Below are 18227 nucleotides of genomic sequence, written 5' to 3'. Positions count from 1 at the left end.
TTGATTAAGACATGTACTCATTTATCCTTCACATAAATTCAAAATATTATTAGATTCAATATCTAATACATAAAATTCATATGCTTTTCAATAATATGTAAATTTGAGAATGCTTAAGTTAAAAATAAGTGATTGAAAACAAGTTTTTATTTGAATAAGCACTTATTTGCATTTGACATCCAACTTTTTCAAGTGTTTATTTTAAAAAAATAAGCACTTATTTTATATTGGGTGTTTGGTAGTTTTCTTCTCTAATAAGCATTTGCAACTATTTTGTCATTCATTTTCTTTCAAAATTTTAAAATATACCCTTTGACAGCACTTTTACTTTTATGAAAGTACTTTTACAAAAGAACTTTTATAAAAGTATTTTAATGAAACCACTTTTAAGAAAGTACCCTTACGAAAGAACTTTTATGAATGCACTTTTATAAAAATATGTTTGTAAAAGTACTTTTATAAAGTGATTTTCGTAAAAGTGCTTTTATAAAGTTCAACTAGAGTAATTTTATAAGTGGTATTATAAAATTCAACTAGGATAATTTTGGAAGAAAAAAATTGAATAAGTGCTTACTGTATAAGCACTAAAAAATAGCTGGAAATTTGTACTTAAAAAATAAGCCCTTATTTTTAAAATAAGTACTTATTTTCATGGTTCAAAGTATCAATATGCCTTTGCGTATCGGCAGAGGCATATCGGTACTTAGATACACATGGAAATAACTTTTTTTTTTCAAAATTTGGTTTTTGGGGAGTTAAAAAAGAGTGGGGTCCCAAACCTGTTTTAGGACCCAAAAGATACGATATGATACACCCGATACGGGGTGTATTGTATCGATTTTTTGAACCTTGCTTATTTTTCAATTACCAATAAGTGCTTAATGGCCCAAATAAGCACTTATTTTTAAGCACTCCCAAGCATGGCCTTAGCCTAATACCCTGCCCTATCCATACTCATATGGGTTGTAGAATGGGATAATAGCACATAAGGGCAATTTTTGGGCCATAATATTAGTAAAAGTAATATTTTTAAAAAATTTCAAAAATATGGTAACTTTTGAAAAATAATATCAATAAAGGGCAGAATCACTGTTCATCTTCTTCCTCTTGTATTCTATTCACCAGCACCGCCTCCGGCAACGCCTCTACCTGTCTCTGTCCACCTCCACCTCTGCTTCCGACAATGTTGTCGGAGGCGGAGGAGGAAGTGGACGGAGTTGGTGGCGTTGGGTAGAGAAATAACCACCAGCGCCACCGTCGCCGCCGCCTCTGCCGCCGCCTCTGTCGACGACGGCGCTGGTGAATAAACTGTAAGAGGAAGAAGATGAACAGTGATTTTGCCCTTTATTGATATTATTTTTTAAAAGTTACCCTATTTTTAAAACTTTTTTAAAAATATTATTTTTACTGATATTAGGGCCCAAAAGTTGCCCTTCTATGCTATCCCAAAATCCCATCCCAGCCCCAAAACCCGCTGTTCAAGCAAAAAAAAGCTTTCCCGTGTACGGTAGAAATTGCTAATTTGCCATTCCTAATTGTCAAACAACTTGTCCGCGACTTTTTATTAGATTTAGCCCACCAACAAGTTTTGACGTAGGAAGAACGCTGGATTGGGGCCCACTTACTTGATACACGTAAAACGTTGAGAATGCTTAAAAATAAGTAATTATTCAAATAAGTAGTTTTGAGTTGAAAACATACCAATAAGCATTTACTTACATTTGATAAATAAGTTCAAAATAAGTGTTTATTCCCAAAATAAGCAATTATTTGAGAAACCTAAATTTTGAACTTATATTTTAAGTGTTTATTCAATAGGTGCTTTTTTATGGATTATGGTCTATGTTGACTCACTACATCATTTTGAAAACACCTATTTAAAATAAGTGATTTTTCATCAAATGTATTAAAATAAGTACTCTTAAACTTAATTGTACTGTACAACGAGTCCAAATCTGCTGATCACGTATCCAGCCGCACAAATGGAATATTGGCGATATTAACCTATAAGAGTGTAAAGATATTCCTAACATGCGCCTGGATGAACGTGGGCAGCAGATCCAAATCCCTATACAAGAACATTTGTGCCTTCCAGATGATGAAGACGACGACTATTTGCTGAATACAAGAACACGGCTTCTTCACCAACTCTTTGTCTGGGCCTGGACGGGTCCCGTGAGGCCTTGAGAGGCGGGTCAGAGGTGAGAGGTCTAGATCGTTAACTGGCTAAAACTATTTCCTTTAATGACATGTTTACCCATTTGCAACCGCCAAACAGGCCCTTCCTGACTTCCTGTTAGCAATGCGTAACACGTAAGGAACTAAGGACATATTTGTTATTTCAGGTGCCAAATTAATAGGCAATTTCGGTACCATACCTCCGTCTTCTTTCTTCTGATACAAATACGATTTAAAGAGAGAGAATCGGAATTGTCAAAACTCAAAACAGAGAGAAAAAAAGGGAAGTAGAGAGAATCAGATCTGGTTTGTCTTCGACTGTTAGGGTTTTGGATTAGATAGCTGAGGTTTCGCTCGTTCTCTGACAATGGCGAAACCGAGGCCTTTCCGGACCCCTAACAAGAGATCGTCCACTTACACGCTTGCGCTTGCCATGCTTCTCATGCTCACTTTCGTTCTCCTCATGCTCCTCGCTCTCGGTATCTTCTCTCTTCCTGTCAGCAGCAATGATACCTCGAAAGCAAACGATCTCAGCTCGTTCGTCCACAGGACTGTGCATAGGTATGTCTACGTCCCCAATCTGGTCATAATTATGCCTTATCCACAGTGAATTCGATGATGATCTTGTTCGCCCGCGTTTTCCATTTGTTGTTTATATTGTAGAAATGATGGTGGATTCGGAGAGAGAGGTGAGCAGTGGACTGAAGTTCTTTCCTGGGAGCCCAGAGCGTTTATTTACCATACTTTCCTGGTGAGATTTTTTTTTGGGGTTCTGTTAATTTCTCTATTGGTTCCATGAAAGGGATTACATATATTGCTCAAATTGTCGGTTTTAGATGTTGGTTTCGCATTCTTGTTATTTATCTTTCTTAATTCTGATAACCTACCAGTTCAACAAAGTCAATTGTTTTTTATTTTTTCATTGATCTGGAACTTATATCTGCGATTTCGTTCTCTTAATTTAAGCAAAATTTATTTCATCGTGAAAGATTCTCATGATGCATTACTCTGGCGCAGAAGAAATATCGCTATTCAAGAGTTTTGTAAATGGTAAGCCCAATTTTGGGTGAAAAATGAAGGGGACCCACGAGAATAACTGATTCTCCTGGATCATGCGTTTTCTGTAAATGGAAACATTCCAATAGTAAACCGCACAAGGCTAGTAGGACATACCAATTCTGCGGACAACATAAACCCAAGACAGTTGTTAAGACATGGTATGCACCAGGAAAATCCTGCATACTGATTAACAATCTGGCTTTGGGCTGCCATATTTGGCAGAGGTGTTTATTTAGTGTGGGATCTATGATCACTTATCTATGTGGCAACTCGCAAGTCAAATGGACTTTCTGGTAGACATGATATCCCTATAAGATATAATAATTCACTTTTCCAGGATTGTTGTACAAGTTTTGGCACAATCTTATCCTTTTATGTATATGATTCTACCAAAAGAAAAAAGAACAATTTGTCAAATCCTTTAATCATTGATGCATGGGTATGGCATGCCCTAGATAGGGTTAAACTGTGAGACAGTATAAGGTTTTGTTGTTTGGTTGAGTAGAATTTGTGAAAGCCTTTAATCCTTGCTGGGTATCTGTTTTTGCTGCTTTATCTCAATTTTACTGTATTTTACTTTTTTCTCTGTTATGTTCAATTTCCTCCTTTTGTATAGGAGGTATATATTCTTTCTTTCCAAATCATAGAAAACTAAATCTGGCTACTCTTTCGAACAGTCCAAGGAAGAATGTGAGTACTTAATTGAGCTTGCAAAGCCTCATATGGAGAAGTCAACAGTTGTTGATAGCACAACAGGAAAGAGTAAAGATAGCAGGTTTGCATTTGTTATCTGTTACACTTATTAATTCAAGTATGGGATAGGAATTTTCTCCTTCCACTAGTTTTTCATGAAGGCACTTAACACATCTTTGGTCCTCAGGGTACGCACAAGCTCTGGAACATTTCTCAAGAGAGGACAAGACAAAATCATAAGGAACATAGAGAAAAGGATCGCAGATTTCACTTTCATACCTGTTGGTATGTTTGTTTGGATAATCCTTCTGCCAAGCCTTCATGTTTTCGTTATTTCTGGAATTTCCTTTTCCTTTCTTGTATTTTGTGTCCTAGGATATGTCATCATTTTGTGCTTTCGGATTTTATGAACTATAGGCACTTTATATTGCCTTTGGGGAACAATCATCATCATCATTTAAGCCTTGTCCCAACTATACGGGGTTGGCTCTTTGGGGAACAATGTTAGATAATATAATTTTGAGTGAAGTAATCATAACTTTTTAAGAGGCTCCTATATACATTCTACTTGTCATTTAAGACTCCATTTATTGAGATTTATGCTGGAGTTTGAATTCTGCTTCAAGGCATGCTTGGAGGAGGGAAGCTTGACCAAACTGAACTGTATGCTCATAAAGAAGATATTGATTATTTTGTACTTAGTGGAGAGAGTGTTGTCAGTGAGAAGCATTGCTTTGAGTCGTTAGTAGTGATAGATCTTGTTTATGTTTCACAAGGGTTAGGGTGTTACATGAATGGGTACTGTCACTACAATACTTGAAAATTGGAAATATTTGCTTGTTTCCTACATGCATCATTATTCAGCAGTGTCATATGAAAAGCACCTTTTTGTGTCCTTAAATTCCTCTTCTGTATGCTATGGACTAAATTGGCCATAAAGAAGGATCAAATTGAAATACCACTAGAGTTTGTGATATCCTTAGTTGCATTATGATTTACTTACAAGACTAGCCTACATGCTTATCCTGCTTCTTGTCCTTCATGATGCTTCGGGAGAACTTGCTGTCATGGAAAAGAGTTCTTCTTTTGCTTATTGTGTAAATATGATTGTTACCAATGTCTCCACTGGTTGTTGATGGAAATCCCTGAGTTCTTCTTTTGCTTGGCTTCATTATCTGTTTTCTTGAACAATCCCCACCATCATCAAGCATTGAAAAGTATAAAGTTTTAGCTCCTCTATTTTAAATATTGATTTGATTATAATTCCAGAAAAAAAAATGATATCTTTTATGTTAACTTATCTGCTTCAACATGTTATTGAGTTGATAGATCATGCTAGGTTTACTTTGTTGCTCATGCCTCTTTCTATGGGCTACATATCATATCCATTTTTTTTTTTTTGCAGTATGTGCCTTTTGCAGTTTTCCTTTACTTGGTCACAATTCCTAATGTAACGTTTTAATGCATTGTAAATTAACAGAGCATGGGGAAGGACTTCAAATTCTCCACTATGAGGTTGGACAGAAGTATGAGCCTCATTATGACTACTTCCTTGATGAATTTAACACTAAGAATGGGGGTCAAAGGATGGCAACTCTTCTTATGTATCTGTAAGAGTCACACCACCATTACATATGCAACTAAATTTTACTTCAGGATGCATTTCCTAGAAACTAATCTTTTCTGTCTTCCTTTTTCCTTTCTTTTTATGCAGCTCTGATGTTGAAGAAGGAGGGGAGACAATATTTCCCTCCACCAATACCAATTTCAGCTCTGTGCCATGGTATAATGAGTTATCTGAATGTGGAAAAAAGGGTTTGTCTGTTAAACCAAAGATGGGTGATGCATTGCTATTCTGGAGCATGAGGCCTGATGCCACTCTGGATCCTTCAAGCTTGCATGGTCAGTTGCTATTTTATCATCCAGTCTTTGCAATCTATTTAGTTCAAGTCTCACCATCTCAGTTGCAATTCAGCTGATACGAGACAACCTTGACTTAGCTGTTAGAATATTGCAGCTGGTTCCATTTGGAGTTGGTGCTAATAATTTCTCATTAGAAAGTTACCTCTTGTGTTCAGCACCAGCTATTTGTTTCAATCTTGCAACTTTAACTAAATCCTTTTTTACTTCATTTCTAATTCTGGAATGACTCTCAGGTGGTTGCCCTGTGATCAAAGGAAATAAGTGGTCCTCTACAAAGTGGATGCATATAAATGAGTATAAGGTCTAAGCTATTGTTCTCAAGGTACACTTATGTCTACATCATCATCAACCATGTCTTATCCCAATCATATGGGTCAGCTACATGAATCCTATTTCGCCAATCTGTTCTATTTGAAGTCATATCCACTGTTAAATTATTAGTGCTTAAATGATTCATTTCTTACTACTACTACTACCCATGTCCTTTTTGGTCTACCCCTAGCTCTTTTAGCCCTTTCCACTTGTAACATATCACTTCTTTCATGTATGGTTTCTGTTTCTGATGCTTCAGAATGAGAGGGTCATGATACTTCATGAATTGCTAATCAATTAGCCTTGGTAATAGTCTTCCTCTTCAGCATTATACAAGGAGTTGATACGAGGGATAGGCAGGGTTAAGATTCCATACAAATGACAGCAGAACTTTATGCTTTTCTCCAAATATGAGGTTCCCTACAAGTGCAGTGTGATTTTTTTAATTTGAAAAGATCACTTGGGGCAATTTGAATTACAATGCAACAAAACTCGTTTAAAAATGCCCATTGTAGGGAATATTTTTGTCTGTGAAACATGTGGGGAAAATATTTCCTGCCAAAACGTTTTTGAACTTAATTACATTGATTTGGCGTATTTATTTATTTTATTTTTATTTTGGCAGGTTACCAAGTTGAGTTTGCTGAGGTGGGCAATTGTTGTAGTGTGTACAACACGCTTTAGAATTCCAGCGAGAGCTCCAAGTTTTTGTGGGGATTGAAACCTAGCATGTAAGCTTGTATTTTGTACGACCCAGATGCCTTGTAAAATTTTGATAGATCTCTCTGCTGACTCTATTCAGGTTGGAAGGAATCTCCCTTTCCAGGACATGACACGTGACAATAAAATCTAAGTTTTAGCGGGAGGGTTAATTATTTTTTTTTTTACAATTCTTAGTATAATGGAAGTAGCTGCCGATACTTGGACATGGAATTGTAAAACTAAAAATACTTCTAGATGTAAATGCAACAGGTTAGATATGTTTCATTTACTCTGTGGCCGGTGGCACTCCCTCTTCATGCTACTACACTAGCCTACTGTATTTCCTTTTTCAACTGTATTGACCAATACATAGTAGCTTGCATTTAAATCATGCCTCATTGGTCTACACAAAATTACAAATTACAAAATATGCCTCTCTCTCTCTCTCTCTCTGATGTTTCTTCCATCCAGCGGTCATACGAAAGTTGGGGTGAGTGCACTCGGATCATCTTTTCTTTCTCGAGAGACCCAAAGCATTGCTCGGACCTCAATGTGACAATGGTATCAACCGATGGTGGTTAAGTTAGTAGGACACGTTGTAGCAGGGACAGGGACCTGGGGTGAAATCCCGCTGCCACCAGGGTTGGGGCCTGAGGGTTAAGGGGATGGAGGATGTACTACTTCGACCCGTTATATAGCGCATGAAGAAGAAAAAAAAAGTGAGAATTTTAAAAAGGGCAAAAATGGAGCCATCTTGGGATTTTTCAAAGTGAGAATTTTCAATTGATGATTTGAAAGGGCAAAAATGGACCCGTTAATATAGGGATGTGCCAGTGCCACACATCATTCCTATATGATTTGATATTGGGATTTTTCATCATCACAATTAGTATTTTTTTGGCATTAAGGGGGCATTCTTTTTTAAGATTTTGAGAGGGAGAAAGTTGGTAAGTTTCCATTGACCAAGAATCTCCTTTTTTTTTTCAGATTTATGCGGAGACCAGATAAAGTTTATTTTTCTGGGTATCATTTATCCGGACCAGATAAAGTTTATTTTTCTAGGTAAGTGATACCCATTTCCTAGGTGGGTAAATAACTTTTCCACCTAGGGAAAAAGTTGCCAATACTTGAACGGGACAAAAATATCATTTTAGTTATGGATTTTTATGATTAAAATGGTCATTTTCTTATTTACATGAAAAATAAAAGAACATGGGTAAATGCACTTACCTGGATAAATGTTTTCTAGGAAAAACTTACCCAGGTAAATAACATTTACCCGGGTAAGTAACTTACCAAAAAGTGAATGGGGATTAAGAGTGAACAGCGGGGGAATTGTAGGAATCATATAAGAAATTTACTCATTCAGGGTAAATGTACTTGGATAGCATTTTCCCTAAATAACACTTGTTATCCACCCCAATGAATAAAAATTACTGCCAAATGGATGGGGCTTTAAAGATAAATAAAATGACATGTCCTAAAGATATTTAAAAACATGCAATGATGCATCAAGAGCTTGCACTCTTATTACCAAACAGAAGCCCATCGAGTATTTTTTTTTATATATTAAAGGAAAATAAAACGGACTATACAACACTGGGTCTGTTTGTTTGTTCTGAAGTCTAACATCTGAAAGTGCAATAATTACATCAAATATCCATTTTGACCCCATATACGAAAGTTTTTCTTTTTGAGAATATCATTGAAAAACAAAAAATTACATAATTACACTTTAAGAGATAAGAGAAAACAAACAACTATTTTTCTCTTAAAGTTAAAATATTCCTCTTTAAGAGATAAGAATTAAGAGAAAACGAACATTACATAATTACACTTTTTGAGAATATCATTGAAAAACAAAAAATTACATAATTACACTTCAAGAGATAAGAGATAAGAGAAAACGAATAACTATTTTTCTCTTAAAGTTAAAATATCCCTCTTTAAGAGATAAGAATTAAGAGAAAACGAACAGGCCCTAAGAATAACACTCCCTCGAAAATCAAACAAACTAATAAGACTTAAAAATGGTTTGACCTCAAAGACACTCTACCTTCAAAAATCAAAACCCAAATTTGCTAACCAATGAAGTGTCCACGTCATCCTACGTAGATCAATGCATGCTGAGCATGTGGACATTACAGATTTACAGTTCAATTATGAAGTGCTCCACCACATAGACAGATACATATCAATAAATTACTTTTAAATCGTATAAAAATAAATAAACTTCGGTATAAGTGTGAAACAATAAATCATCGAGCGTTATTGGAAAACTTTCCAGTTACTATCACAATCACAAACTTAGACATTACGAGTCCGCTCAACCCTTTCTCTATTTATTTTTTAATCAGTCACTCAACCCTTTCTCTATGGTTAACAAATAACATTCGTTCCATATTTTGGTGGAAGTTTTCATTTAACAAGTATTCATACATGATCTGCAGAAATAACTTTACATTGGATTCAACTTAATCGATGACAGCCAAAAAAATATACAAAAATCCAAACTATAACTATTTTAAGACGATAGCAGCATTTCTAAGAGCCAGATATCTCTGCACGTACTCATTGGGAAGCGCCCTAATACGCTTAAAAACCTCAGAATTTGCATAACGGAGGTTTGTCCTTGGGTCAACATATGGTGCCTGCATTTATTAAAAAAGGATGTTAATAAAGAACAAAAAAAATCATTTAAATGAATGGTGAGAGTGGAAGAGAGATGTGTAAAGCCTTGCTAAATTGTTCTGTATTGGCAGGTTAATCAGTAAGAAAAAGTGAAACTTTTGGTCAAGACTTTGCTTATAGTGGTTTAGAATAAAAATCATTTGATGAACAAATGAAAAACCAATCAATTTCCCGCCAGCAGGGTTGGGGGGTTCAGGGGATGGGGTTGGGACCATTATGTTTCACAAGCGTTCTGTTATGCATCTTTTTTTTTTTTTTTGAAAAACACAACAAATTTGGTGGAGATGCAAGCTGATTAGAAGTTTAAAATGTCATGGCTTTATTTTTAAAACATCATTATATAACAAGGGTGTGGCATTTTAGAAAAGCTGTCAACTATTTCAAATTTGCTGTGCCACATCACATTGGTGATACAGGATCACCATGATGATTCAAGAAACACCCCTCTCAAGAGTCAAGAAACCCAAGACATAATCATTGCAGCAATGTGGTTTGCCAAATGCTTGATTAAATGGCATTTGTATTTTTGTTCTGATCTGGCAAATTGGTGAAACAGAACGCTTGTGAAACACTGACAAAGAGAACCTAAATAGTCAATGGAGAAATAAACAAAATAAAGTACATTCTTTCCACTGAGTTAATTTCTTTTTGAATCTGACTTGTTTGGTAAAAGAGTTGCAACAATAATTTTTCCCTTCGAGATTCAAGACTTAACATCAAATTGAAAGAAAGACAACAACAACAACAAAAATGTTTTGCAAACTGGACTGGACAGAAATAGGAATTTGAGAGGAAAAGGAGAAAAGTCTGAGAAAAGCATCTGAATAATTGGGGGGGGGGGGACTTGGAATGGAGGAAGGAGGGTAGGAAGAGTTTGGGGAGGCGGAGGACTGAGATGAGACACATTTGGAGGAGCCTTTAAAAATTGCTGTTTTGGTGCTGTGCAAGAATGATTTCTTTTGTAAGCTGTTTATTTTGGCTGGTGGTTGCGTTTTGTGTTGTTCTTATGGGTGTTACCTTAAACACCTGTTCTGGTTGTAATTAGTGTTTTCTTTTCTTTTTACCATTCAATAAAAAAGAAAAGAGAAGTAGAAAAGTAAAATGGGCTCGCCAAGTTTTTAGTGCCCCATCTGACAGTTTTGGAACTGCAATACCACCCCAAAATTACCTAATGAGAGACCCTTCTGGTTTCCAGATTTTTTCAGTTCAACCACCTTCGGTCTGGTTATCAAAACAGAGAAAACAACCTCACTTAAAATTTCAAAATGTTTAATTTCAAATTAAATTCCAGTTTACGATCCATTGAATCTAAAATTCACGAGGACTCTTCAAGAACAATGAAGGTAAGAAAATCGTATGAAATCAAGTTGCTGATTAGTTGGGTGAGAAAATTCACAAGCAATCATTGCATATTGAAAGTTATCTTATGCTTCCTTTCATCCTTCAAATGTTTTCTTTATCATCCAAAAGAAAAAAAAAAGATTAAGTTGCCATTAATTGTACCAAACTAAGCCTTCAAAATAAATTAAAAAAAAAAACTAAACAAACCAGTATTTTAATTCCTTATAAATGAATACTTATTTTTGGTTGACTTGCAAATAGATAATTAGAAGCCCTCAAAGGGGGGAATTAGATAATGTGTTCTATCATCCACAAATAAGTGCCATTGTACCAACTTTTAAGTCCAAGAAGGTACAAGTACATTGCTTGAACGTAGTTTATGTGTTCTATTATCACATGGGCCTGAAACCAGACAATACATAGGTGTGACTCAAATTTAAATTTGTTATATGGCTTGAAGGAAGCAATCCAAGTTTCACATTTGACACATAGAGCTGTTTTCTCATAAAACAATAAAGACTTTAATGATCACTTTAATCCTACTTTTCATCGTATGGAAATCAGTAATGAGAAGTCTTTTTTCTCACATTATGAAAGAAAAGGGTGGAAAAGTCATACCTCAAATCCAGTTATATCACAGAATTTCTTGGATGGATACATAGAGGGTGGTGACTCAATGTTAACATCTGAGAAAAAATAAGAACAATCAAAGTAATTAACTGCAGTTCATTGATGTTGATACCTAAACATCATTACCCATATGCTTAAATGAAGAAGGAACTCTATGAAATCTAGAGTTCTACCCATAAAAATAATCATCTTGTGACAGAAAATGCAACGATGGTGCACTAGATACAATATTGCTTTTATAGATAAAGAATAACTTCACATCTTTCAGACAAGAAAACTTGTAATTACACCAGAATATAATTTGGAAACAATGAGTATGAACATGTTAGTTTTACCATATACATAATTAGTGTTCTTGCTTAGCATCCCGATCTATAATATAAAATTATAAACCATTTAAGCTCTTGTTGGTATCATAGTTTTGATAGTTCTCCAAATGATCCTCATTGCTACAGGGAATGGAATTTTGGAGTTTAGACTCCTTTTGTGATGAACATCCATTAAATTTGAAATTTAGCTGGAGTCATCAAACTGATTATGGTTAAATCATCCAACCTCACTTAATATGCCCTTACCTTCAGTCGGGGTCATTGAATTCTCTATTTGGTTCTTGGTATTCTCAATTCTGTTACCAGATAAGCAACATGGGGATATATTGGCCAAACAAGGATCAGAACCCAATATAGGCATATTTTATGCTTCACAACTTTATGTAAAGTTTGTAATATAACAGTCAGTACTCTCTAATTCCATGAAAACAAATCTCTTTATGGTTAGAGATAACTTATGAGATGGTTTGCAATTTAAAGCAGAGTAATTGCTAACTAGGAAAATAGTTTAGATCCAAAATTGCCACCTGCTAGAAAGCATACATTGTATACCAAAATTTTCTGAATGACATGTTTGAATGTTTCAGAACTATCAAAGCTGCCAATCTGTGGACCTTGATAGCTGAAAACTAATTGTTTGCTAATATTTATTTTAGTCCCAATTCAAGCCACAGAGTATGTTGACAGCTCAAATTTACAAACAATCAGATTTAAATATGCAAATGGAGTCTCCTATTTGGCACAACTCCATTACTCGTCACATGTTTAAATGGGTAGCAGATGGCCTTGTTAACCTCATTATAGCCATATGAGTTGTGTTTATATCTGGCCATAACTTGTGCATTAATGTACATCCTCTCACGTAGTCTGCATTTTTCTTTTTTGAATATAACCAAGGCTATATCTATATGATGCCGGAAAGATATGATACTGGGAGAACTTTGCCCAAACTCAATCCTCCCTCCGTTTGAATTTTGATCAATACCAGCTGTTTTTTTTTTTTTGATAATTGATCAATACCAGCTGATTGATTACCACTTCTACGATAGTGGTTGATTGGTTATCAGTTTTTCAGGTATGATACCTTTCCAGTATCATGGTCAGACTCTATAATCATAGTTACCTTTTATGCACACCCAAGATAACTTCTATGATAATAATATAGTTAACTTATCTCCCAGGAAAAAGTGAAAAAGTGTGAAAACCTAATAAGGACATTTCAACATCTTGAATATAATTTGAATGTCGAAGACTCATTGACTATTGCCACAATTCTTACACTGCCTGTGGTAAAAAAAAAAAAAAATAGATGAATGAAAACTCATAGTGCAGGGAGAATCAATGTAGATCTCAGGAATGTGGGAAATGTATGGCAGAATTGCATGCAAATTAAATGCCATAACTATAAATCTATAACATTATAACCCAAATGAGAAGGAAGGACAGGAAATTTTTATATTATTAAAAACCTGCATATACAAATTCCTTACTGCAGGTTTTCTTTCTTTCTTCTAATCAGCTCAAGCTGTTTCATTAATTATAATCAAACAGCAATAAAACAATGTATTACCAAATAAGAAAATGTTTGGGAAATCACATTCCTAAAAAAATTCCAACTTAAGTATGAAGTCAGACTCCAATTCAAAGTACAACTACCTCTGTTCTAAAACTCATGGCCCAGAAGGTTAAATGACTCATAATATCAAAAGAAAACTACTCCTTGAGGACTAGGGTTAAGAAAAATTGGAACAAAGGTAGAACTAAAAAGCTTCATTTCCAAACTAGAAACCAAGCACAAATGTGGAAATAGAATAGACACCTTCATTTTCAAAATTGTCCAATTGGATACTGGGAAGACATTGCAAATCACAATATCCTAGGAAACTAGTCCTAGAGAATAAGTAGATAAGTCATGGTGTTTGTCTCATAATGAACACAGGGAACCTCAAACACTTAAAAGATAAGAATGTTTTTTGTCTATCTAATTAGCATCTAAATAAAAGGTCAGAAGATGTGAAGCTCAAGCAGCTTGACTGACCATATGGTAAGTTGGCAATCATACATCCATATAAGATGCAAAATATGTGTCCCTCTAGAAAATTTAGTAATAAAATACAAAATAACAGTAAAACTAGACCTTGATGGTCAGATGGCTATAATCAACACTCTATCTAGGAAAGTTAATTAGTAAAGGAACACAGAATAAGCATAACATGAATATAAAAGGAAACAAATAAATAAAAGAACTACACCATTGCAAAGAAAAATAGGCAGATAGTGATCAGCTAGAAATGATTTACCATTTTAAAATATAAGTGAGACTGGATGGAAAGAATGTTATCCCCAAGACTACTGTAGGATCACTAAATAACATCTCAATTCCCAATTCATATAAATAAGTGCTGAAAAATATGCATATCCAAACTGAAAATATTAACAAAAATCCAGCCATAGAACTGTACTCACAGTTTGGTTCGTTTGCAGGATAAGTCTGGTAATTTTCAGCTTGAATTATCTGCTTTAAATGTTTCCAATGTCTGCCCCTTGCCTGCCCTTTAGGGTACTTCTCTGACATTTGTACCCTCTTAAAACTGAGATGCTGAGGCAACAAAATGTTTGCTTCTATGACCTCTGACTCCATTGCTAACCTAGTTACAGGTTCATGCAAAGTCACAAATGCCTTTCCATGTACTAAGAGTAAATAATAGAAATGGCCCTTAAGATTACTATTTTACTACTATCTATGTTTTTTGACTGATAAAAAATAATCAAAATCATTACCGACACCAACTGCTGACCGCTGCTATCAGATGGCCCAGATCTAGTTGCAGTCGTTGACGTCTTCACGAACTCAAAAATTGGCCACTCTGCTGGTAGACCTTGTCGTTGATTCGTTGGAGTTAAGAGGTCAGAGTTGTGACATTTGTCAGATTTCAAAGACTCAGACTCTCTGATCTTCACCGTTTCAGTGTTTGGCCACAGAAATCTTAAGCAAAATTGAAGAAGGAAAGTCAAATGGGTAACTGGTTAAGTTACCCCTTGTAATACCAAAAAACTAGGCAAATAAACATGTTAGAGGGGTGTTCACGGCCAGGTTCAGTGCGGTTTTCAGAAGATATCAGACCAAACCAAACCATTTTGGGATGGGAAACAAACCATTTTATTACAGTTTGGTGCAGTTTTTAATACAGTTTCCAATGGGAACAGTTACAAAATCTTATTGCTGTGTTTGGTTTAATAGAAAATAATTAAAAACAGAAAATTGTGGGTTAAGAACATTACCTCAATTTTTCTGTTTCTCTCTTATTTTATATCAACCCACACATAGCCTAAGGCTAAGGTGTCCTATACAGCCATACTCTAATTCTAAAGTCTTTTATGTTAAAATATGATTATGAGCTAGCCTATCTTACTTCTTTTAATTTTTTAACTATGGCTTCCTAATCAGTTCAAGAAGGGAGCTTCCCTACACAATCTGCTCGATATCTGCAAATCGTTCACCAAAGAGAGGACCCTCTGGATTGAATATATGTTTAATCTTATATAGTTCACATCAATGATATTTCCACAGCTTGTATTGATAAGAGTCATTGGCCATTACCCAATTGAGTATCGATAGTTTTACTCAACTAATTGAATATTAGCCATTCAATTTTTTTTTAATCTAATTGTGTGTCAATATTACCAATTTTTGCATCTCAAAGTTCACATGTAAATGGAGATTGATTTGGCCAGAGTCAATGGAGTACTGCATAGATTTGAAGTAGTCATATCTAAAGCGGCACTCAAGGCGGCCGGTAGGGGAGAGCGAAAGAAGAAGGCTCTGTGTTCGGAGAGATATCTGTGAATAGAATCATGAAGTGAAGTCTCTGTGCAGTCAAGGAACGAACTGAAAACTACTCTTATTTTACAGAAAAAAAAAGAGTGGAGTCTCTGTGTTTGGAAAACCAGATATGACGCAACTTGGGTATGATTAATCTTATTTTACAGCAAAAAATTAAAAAGAAAAAGGGAAAACCAAATAAACCAGTAAATCGAATGTTACCTCAAATCAAGCTAGAGCCTGTGTCTCTATATTTAGAATTCTGGGTTCAACGACGATGGAGAACAGGAGGAGGGCTGGAGAGCCAGAGAGGGAGAGGCGAAGAGCCGATGCAGAGTTGCAGGCCGTGCAGTGAATGGAAGAGACGGCAACGAAGGCGTCGGATTCTGCGTTCGGGACGATCAGCGAAGATGGAGGGATTGCCGGAGTCGGGAGAGGTGACTGGTGAGGGAATAGGGTTCGCGATTCAAGAGTATTAGGGGCTTCGACAGGAGAGAGAGCGAGATAAGGCTGAAGTCTCGAAAATTAAACTACCAAGTTACCAACAAGTTTTGGGAAATGGATTTATATCGGCTTACTGTTTGTAAACTACCTTAATACACCCCTAATGTTTATTACAATTAACTAATTCTACCCAGTGTTTTAAAAACCGATCCGGAGGCCGAGCCGTTTTTGCTTTCGGGTCGGGGCTCACCGGTTCGACCGTCCGGGTGGATGGGGTCAGACCATGCCACATCAACATCCCTTGGATTGGCCGAGGGCAACACCGCAAATTCACTCCCGAGATCTGGGGATGAATCGAGGAGACTTGAGGCACCGAGGACCGGCGAGGCCGAAGGCTAGTGGTCGAGGTGTGTTGTCTCTCGGAGGGCTGAAGAGGCCAAAGGCTACTGGCCGAGGACTAGTGGCCGAGAAGAGGTTCCGTAGAGGTGCATATGAGACGTCCAAAAGAAGCAGGGGAGGGTGCCCTACAAAAGAGAAGATGTCAGAGGCCTCGGTGAGGACCCGAGGTGAAGACTTCGATGGTCAAGTTAGTATATGCACACAAGGAGAATGGAGTCCGGTGCATACAAGGGCTCAAACAAGGTCACTCGTAAGCACTAGGTCCCTAGTAATAGGAATACCAAGAGTCTCTTAGGTTCTAGATCCCTTACCTTGTGGGGGTTACTCCATATTTATACTTGGAGCCGCCTAGAGGTAGTTGGGCTCGGATGGCCCAGATGTTAGCCGTACGAGGGGCAGGATACGGTCGTCTGGCGAGGACATGTGGCATCCTACAATTGGGCCCGCGAGGTCTGCAGCGTAGCCCTGCGTACACCACAGTGGATCCCGGCTGGTGCCTGTTGGCTGGACACACGTCAACCCGGTGTCCTCCCAGCCAAATGCGCCTACATCACTTGCCTCCCACTTCTCGAGGCCAAGGTGGAGGTCTGGGTGAGGCTTCGGCTTCAGTTGATGGGAGTGTTGATGCTTGTAGGCGCCATCGGGCTCGTCTAGTGAAGGGTGCCCTGCAGTGGCATCACACCTGTCTCGCTTATGCTTCATCCAATTCCTAGTCGCGGGAGAAGGATAAAGCTGTAGGGGGTTTGGCTCTGGCTAGGGAGTCTAAAAAAGAGGGGCTTAGAAAGGTCGAAACAGTGCCTTGTACTTTCGCAGCGATGGCTTAGGGTCATGCGCCATACGGGTGTTGTAGGTTAATATGTCGGGACCGTGCCCAATACAAGTCGAGTGCAGGGAGAATCTCCCGTAGGGGGAAAGGGTCCCCAAGTGAACCAGACCACGCGTTTGCTAGGTTGATGCGCCCGAACTTGTAGGCTACGATGAGCGGGACCGTCGGTTCACTCGACATCGTTTCATCTCCCCAAGGGCAAGTGCCAAGTGTCATGCCACGGATAGGTTACGAAGGTGGAGGCCTTACGACCGTTGGATCCAGTGGGATTTGGGTCGTTCATTCTTCTTTAAATAGGGGCCTTAGTCGCGTTTTTCTTCGTCGTTTGTCTCTAGGCGCCATTGCTATCGAGTGATTTCTGCTTCCAGAGCCTTCGGCTAACTCACTTCGTCTAGTTACTTTCAACCTTCATCCATCTAGGTAACACCTCGAACCGATGTCTTATTCCAATTTTTTACCCCGAGTACTATGAACTTCCCAACCTCTCGAAAGGGAGCTCCCCTCGAACCCCTAACCCACTTAGTTCCAACTTGGGACCTTTGGCAGCCAAGGTCTCTCCTCAGCAAGGGGTGATGGTGCTGAGGGGGAGGGTAGCCTCCGGGGATGCCGAGGGCAGCTGCCGAGGCAATGACCCTCCCTGTGAAAGCACCGCATCCGTGACGCCGAGGGAGCTTGAGGAGTCCCCCCAGGACGAGGGGGAGCCGGTCCCTGAACCCAGCTTTAGGGTGGTAGTCGAGCACGCTGGCTAAGGGGTGACTATGGATTGTTTTCCACGTTCGGAGTTTGACACCTCTCTAGACGTGGACCAGGTTAAGTCTTTGGCCAGGCAGTTCCACATACATCGGTCCTATACACTTAGGGAACCCGACATTGGTGA

The 18227-nt window shown here is 37.6% G+C and overlaps 2 protein-coding genes across 3 annotated transcripts; one reads left to right on the top strand and one right to left on the bottom strand.

Moving 5' to 3' along the window:
- Positions 1-2385: 2385 nt before the first annotated feature.
- On the top strand, positions 2386-7255 carry LOC104604304 (putative prolyl 4-hydroxylase 3). The gene is made up of 8 exons (XM_010268598.2): positions 2386-2739; positions 2842-2929; positions 3915-4012; positions 4118-4215; positions 5411-5540; positions 5645-5832; positions 6087-6175; positions 6791-7255. The coding sequence occupies exons 1-7, from the start codon at positions 2546-2548 to the stop codon at positions 6158-6160; spliced, it is 870 nt and encodes a 289-aa protein (XP_010266900.1). The 5' UTR covers positions 2386-2545; the 3' UTR covers positions 6161-6175; positions 6791-7255.
- A 1806-nt stretch (positions 7256-9061) lies between these two features.
- Positions 9062-16226, bottom strand: LOC104604303 (chromatin-remodeling complex subunit). Of its 2 annotated transcripts, none has more exons than XM_010268596.3 (5): positions 15904-16226; positions 14640-14844; positions 14325-14506; positions 11518-11585; positions 9062-9518 (listed from the first exon to the last, which is right to left on the bottom strand). In XM_010268596.3, exons 3-5 carry the CDS (start codon positions 14497-14499, stop codon positions 9387-9389), a joined length of 375 nt encoding a protein of 124 aa, XP_010266898.1. In that variant the 5' UTR covers positions 14500-14506; positions 14640-14844; positions 15904-16226; the 3' UTR covers positions 9062-9386. The 2 variants fall into 2 exon arrangements, with proteins under 2 accessions (XP_010266898.1, XP_019054459.1); XM_019198914.2 differs by having other exon boundaries at positions 14325-14501.
- Between the last annotated feature and the right edge of the window lie 2001 nt (positions 16227-18227).

This window comes from Nelumbo nucifera, chromosome 6 (genome assembly GCF_055504915.1).
Source record: "Nelumbo nucifera cultivar China Antique chromosome 6, China Antique-T2T, whole genome shotgun sequence".
Lineage (NCBI taxonomy): Eukaryota > Viridiplantae > Streptophyta > Magnoliopsida > Proteales > Nelumbonaceae > Nelumbo > Nelumbo nucifera.
This window is presented reverse-complemented; position numbering and strand designations above follow the sequence as displayed.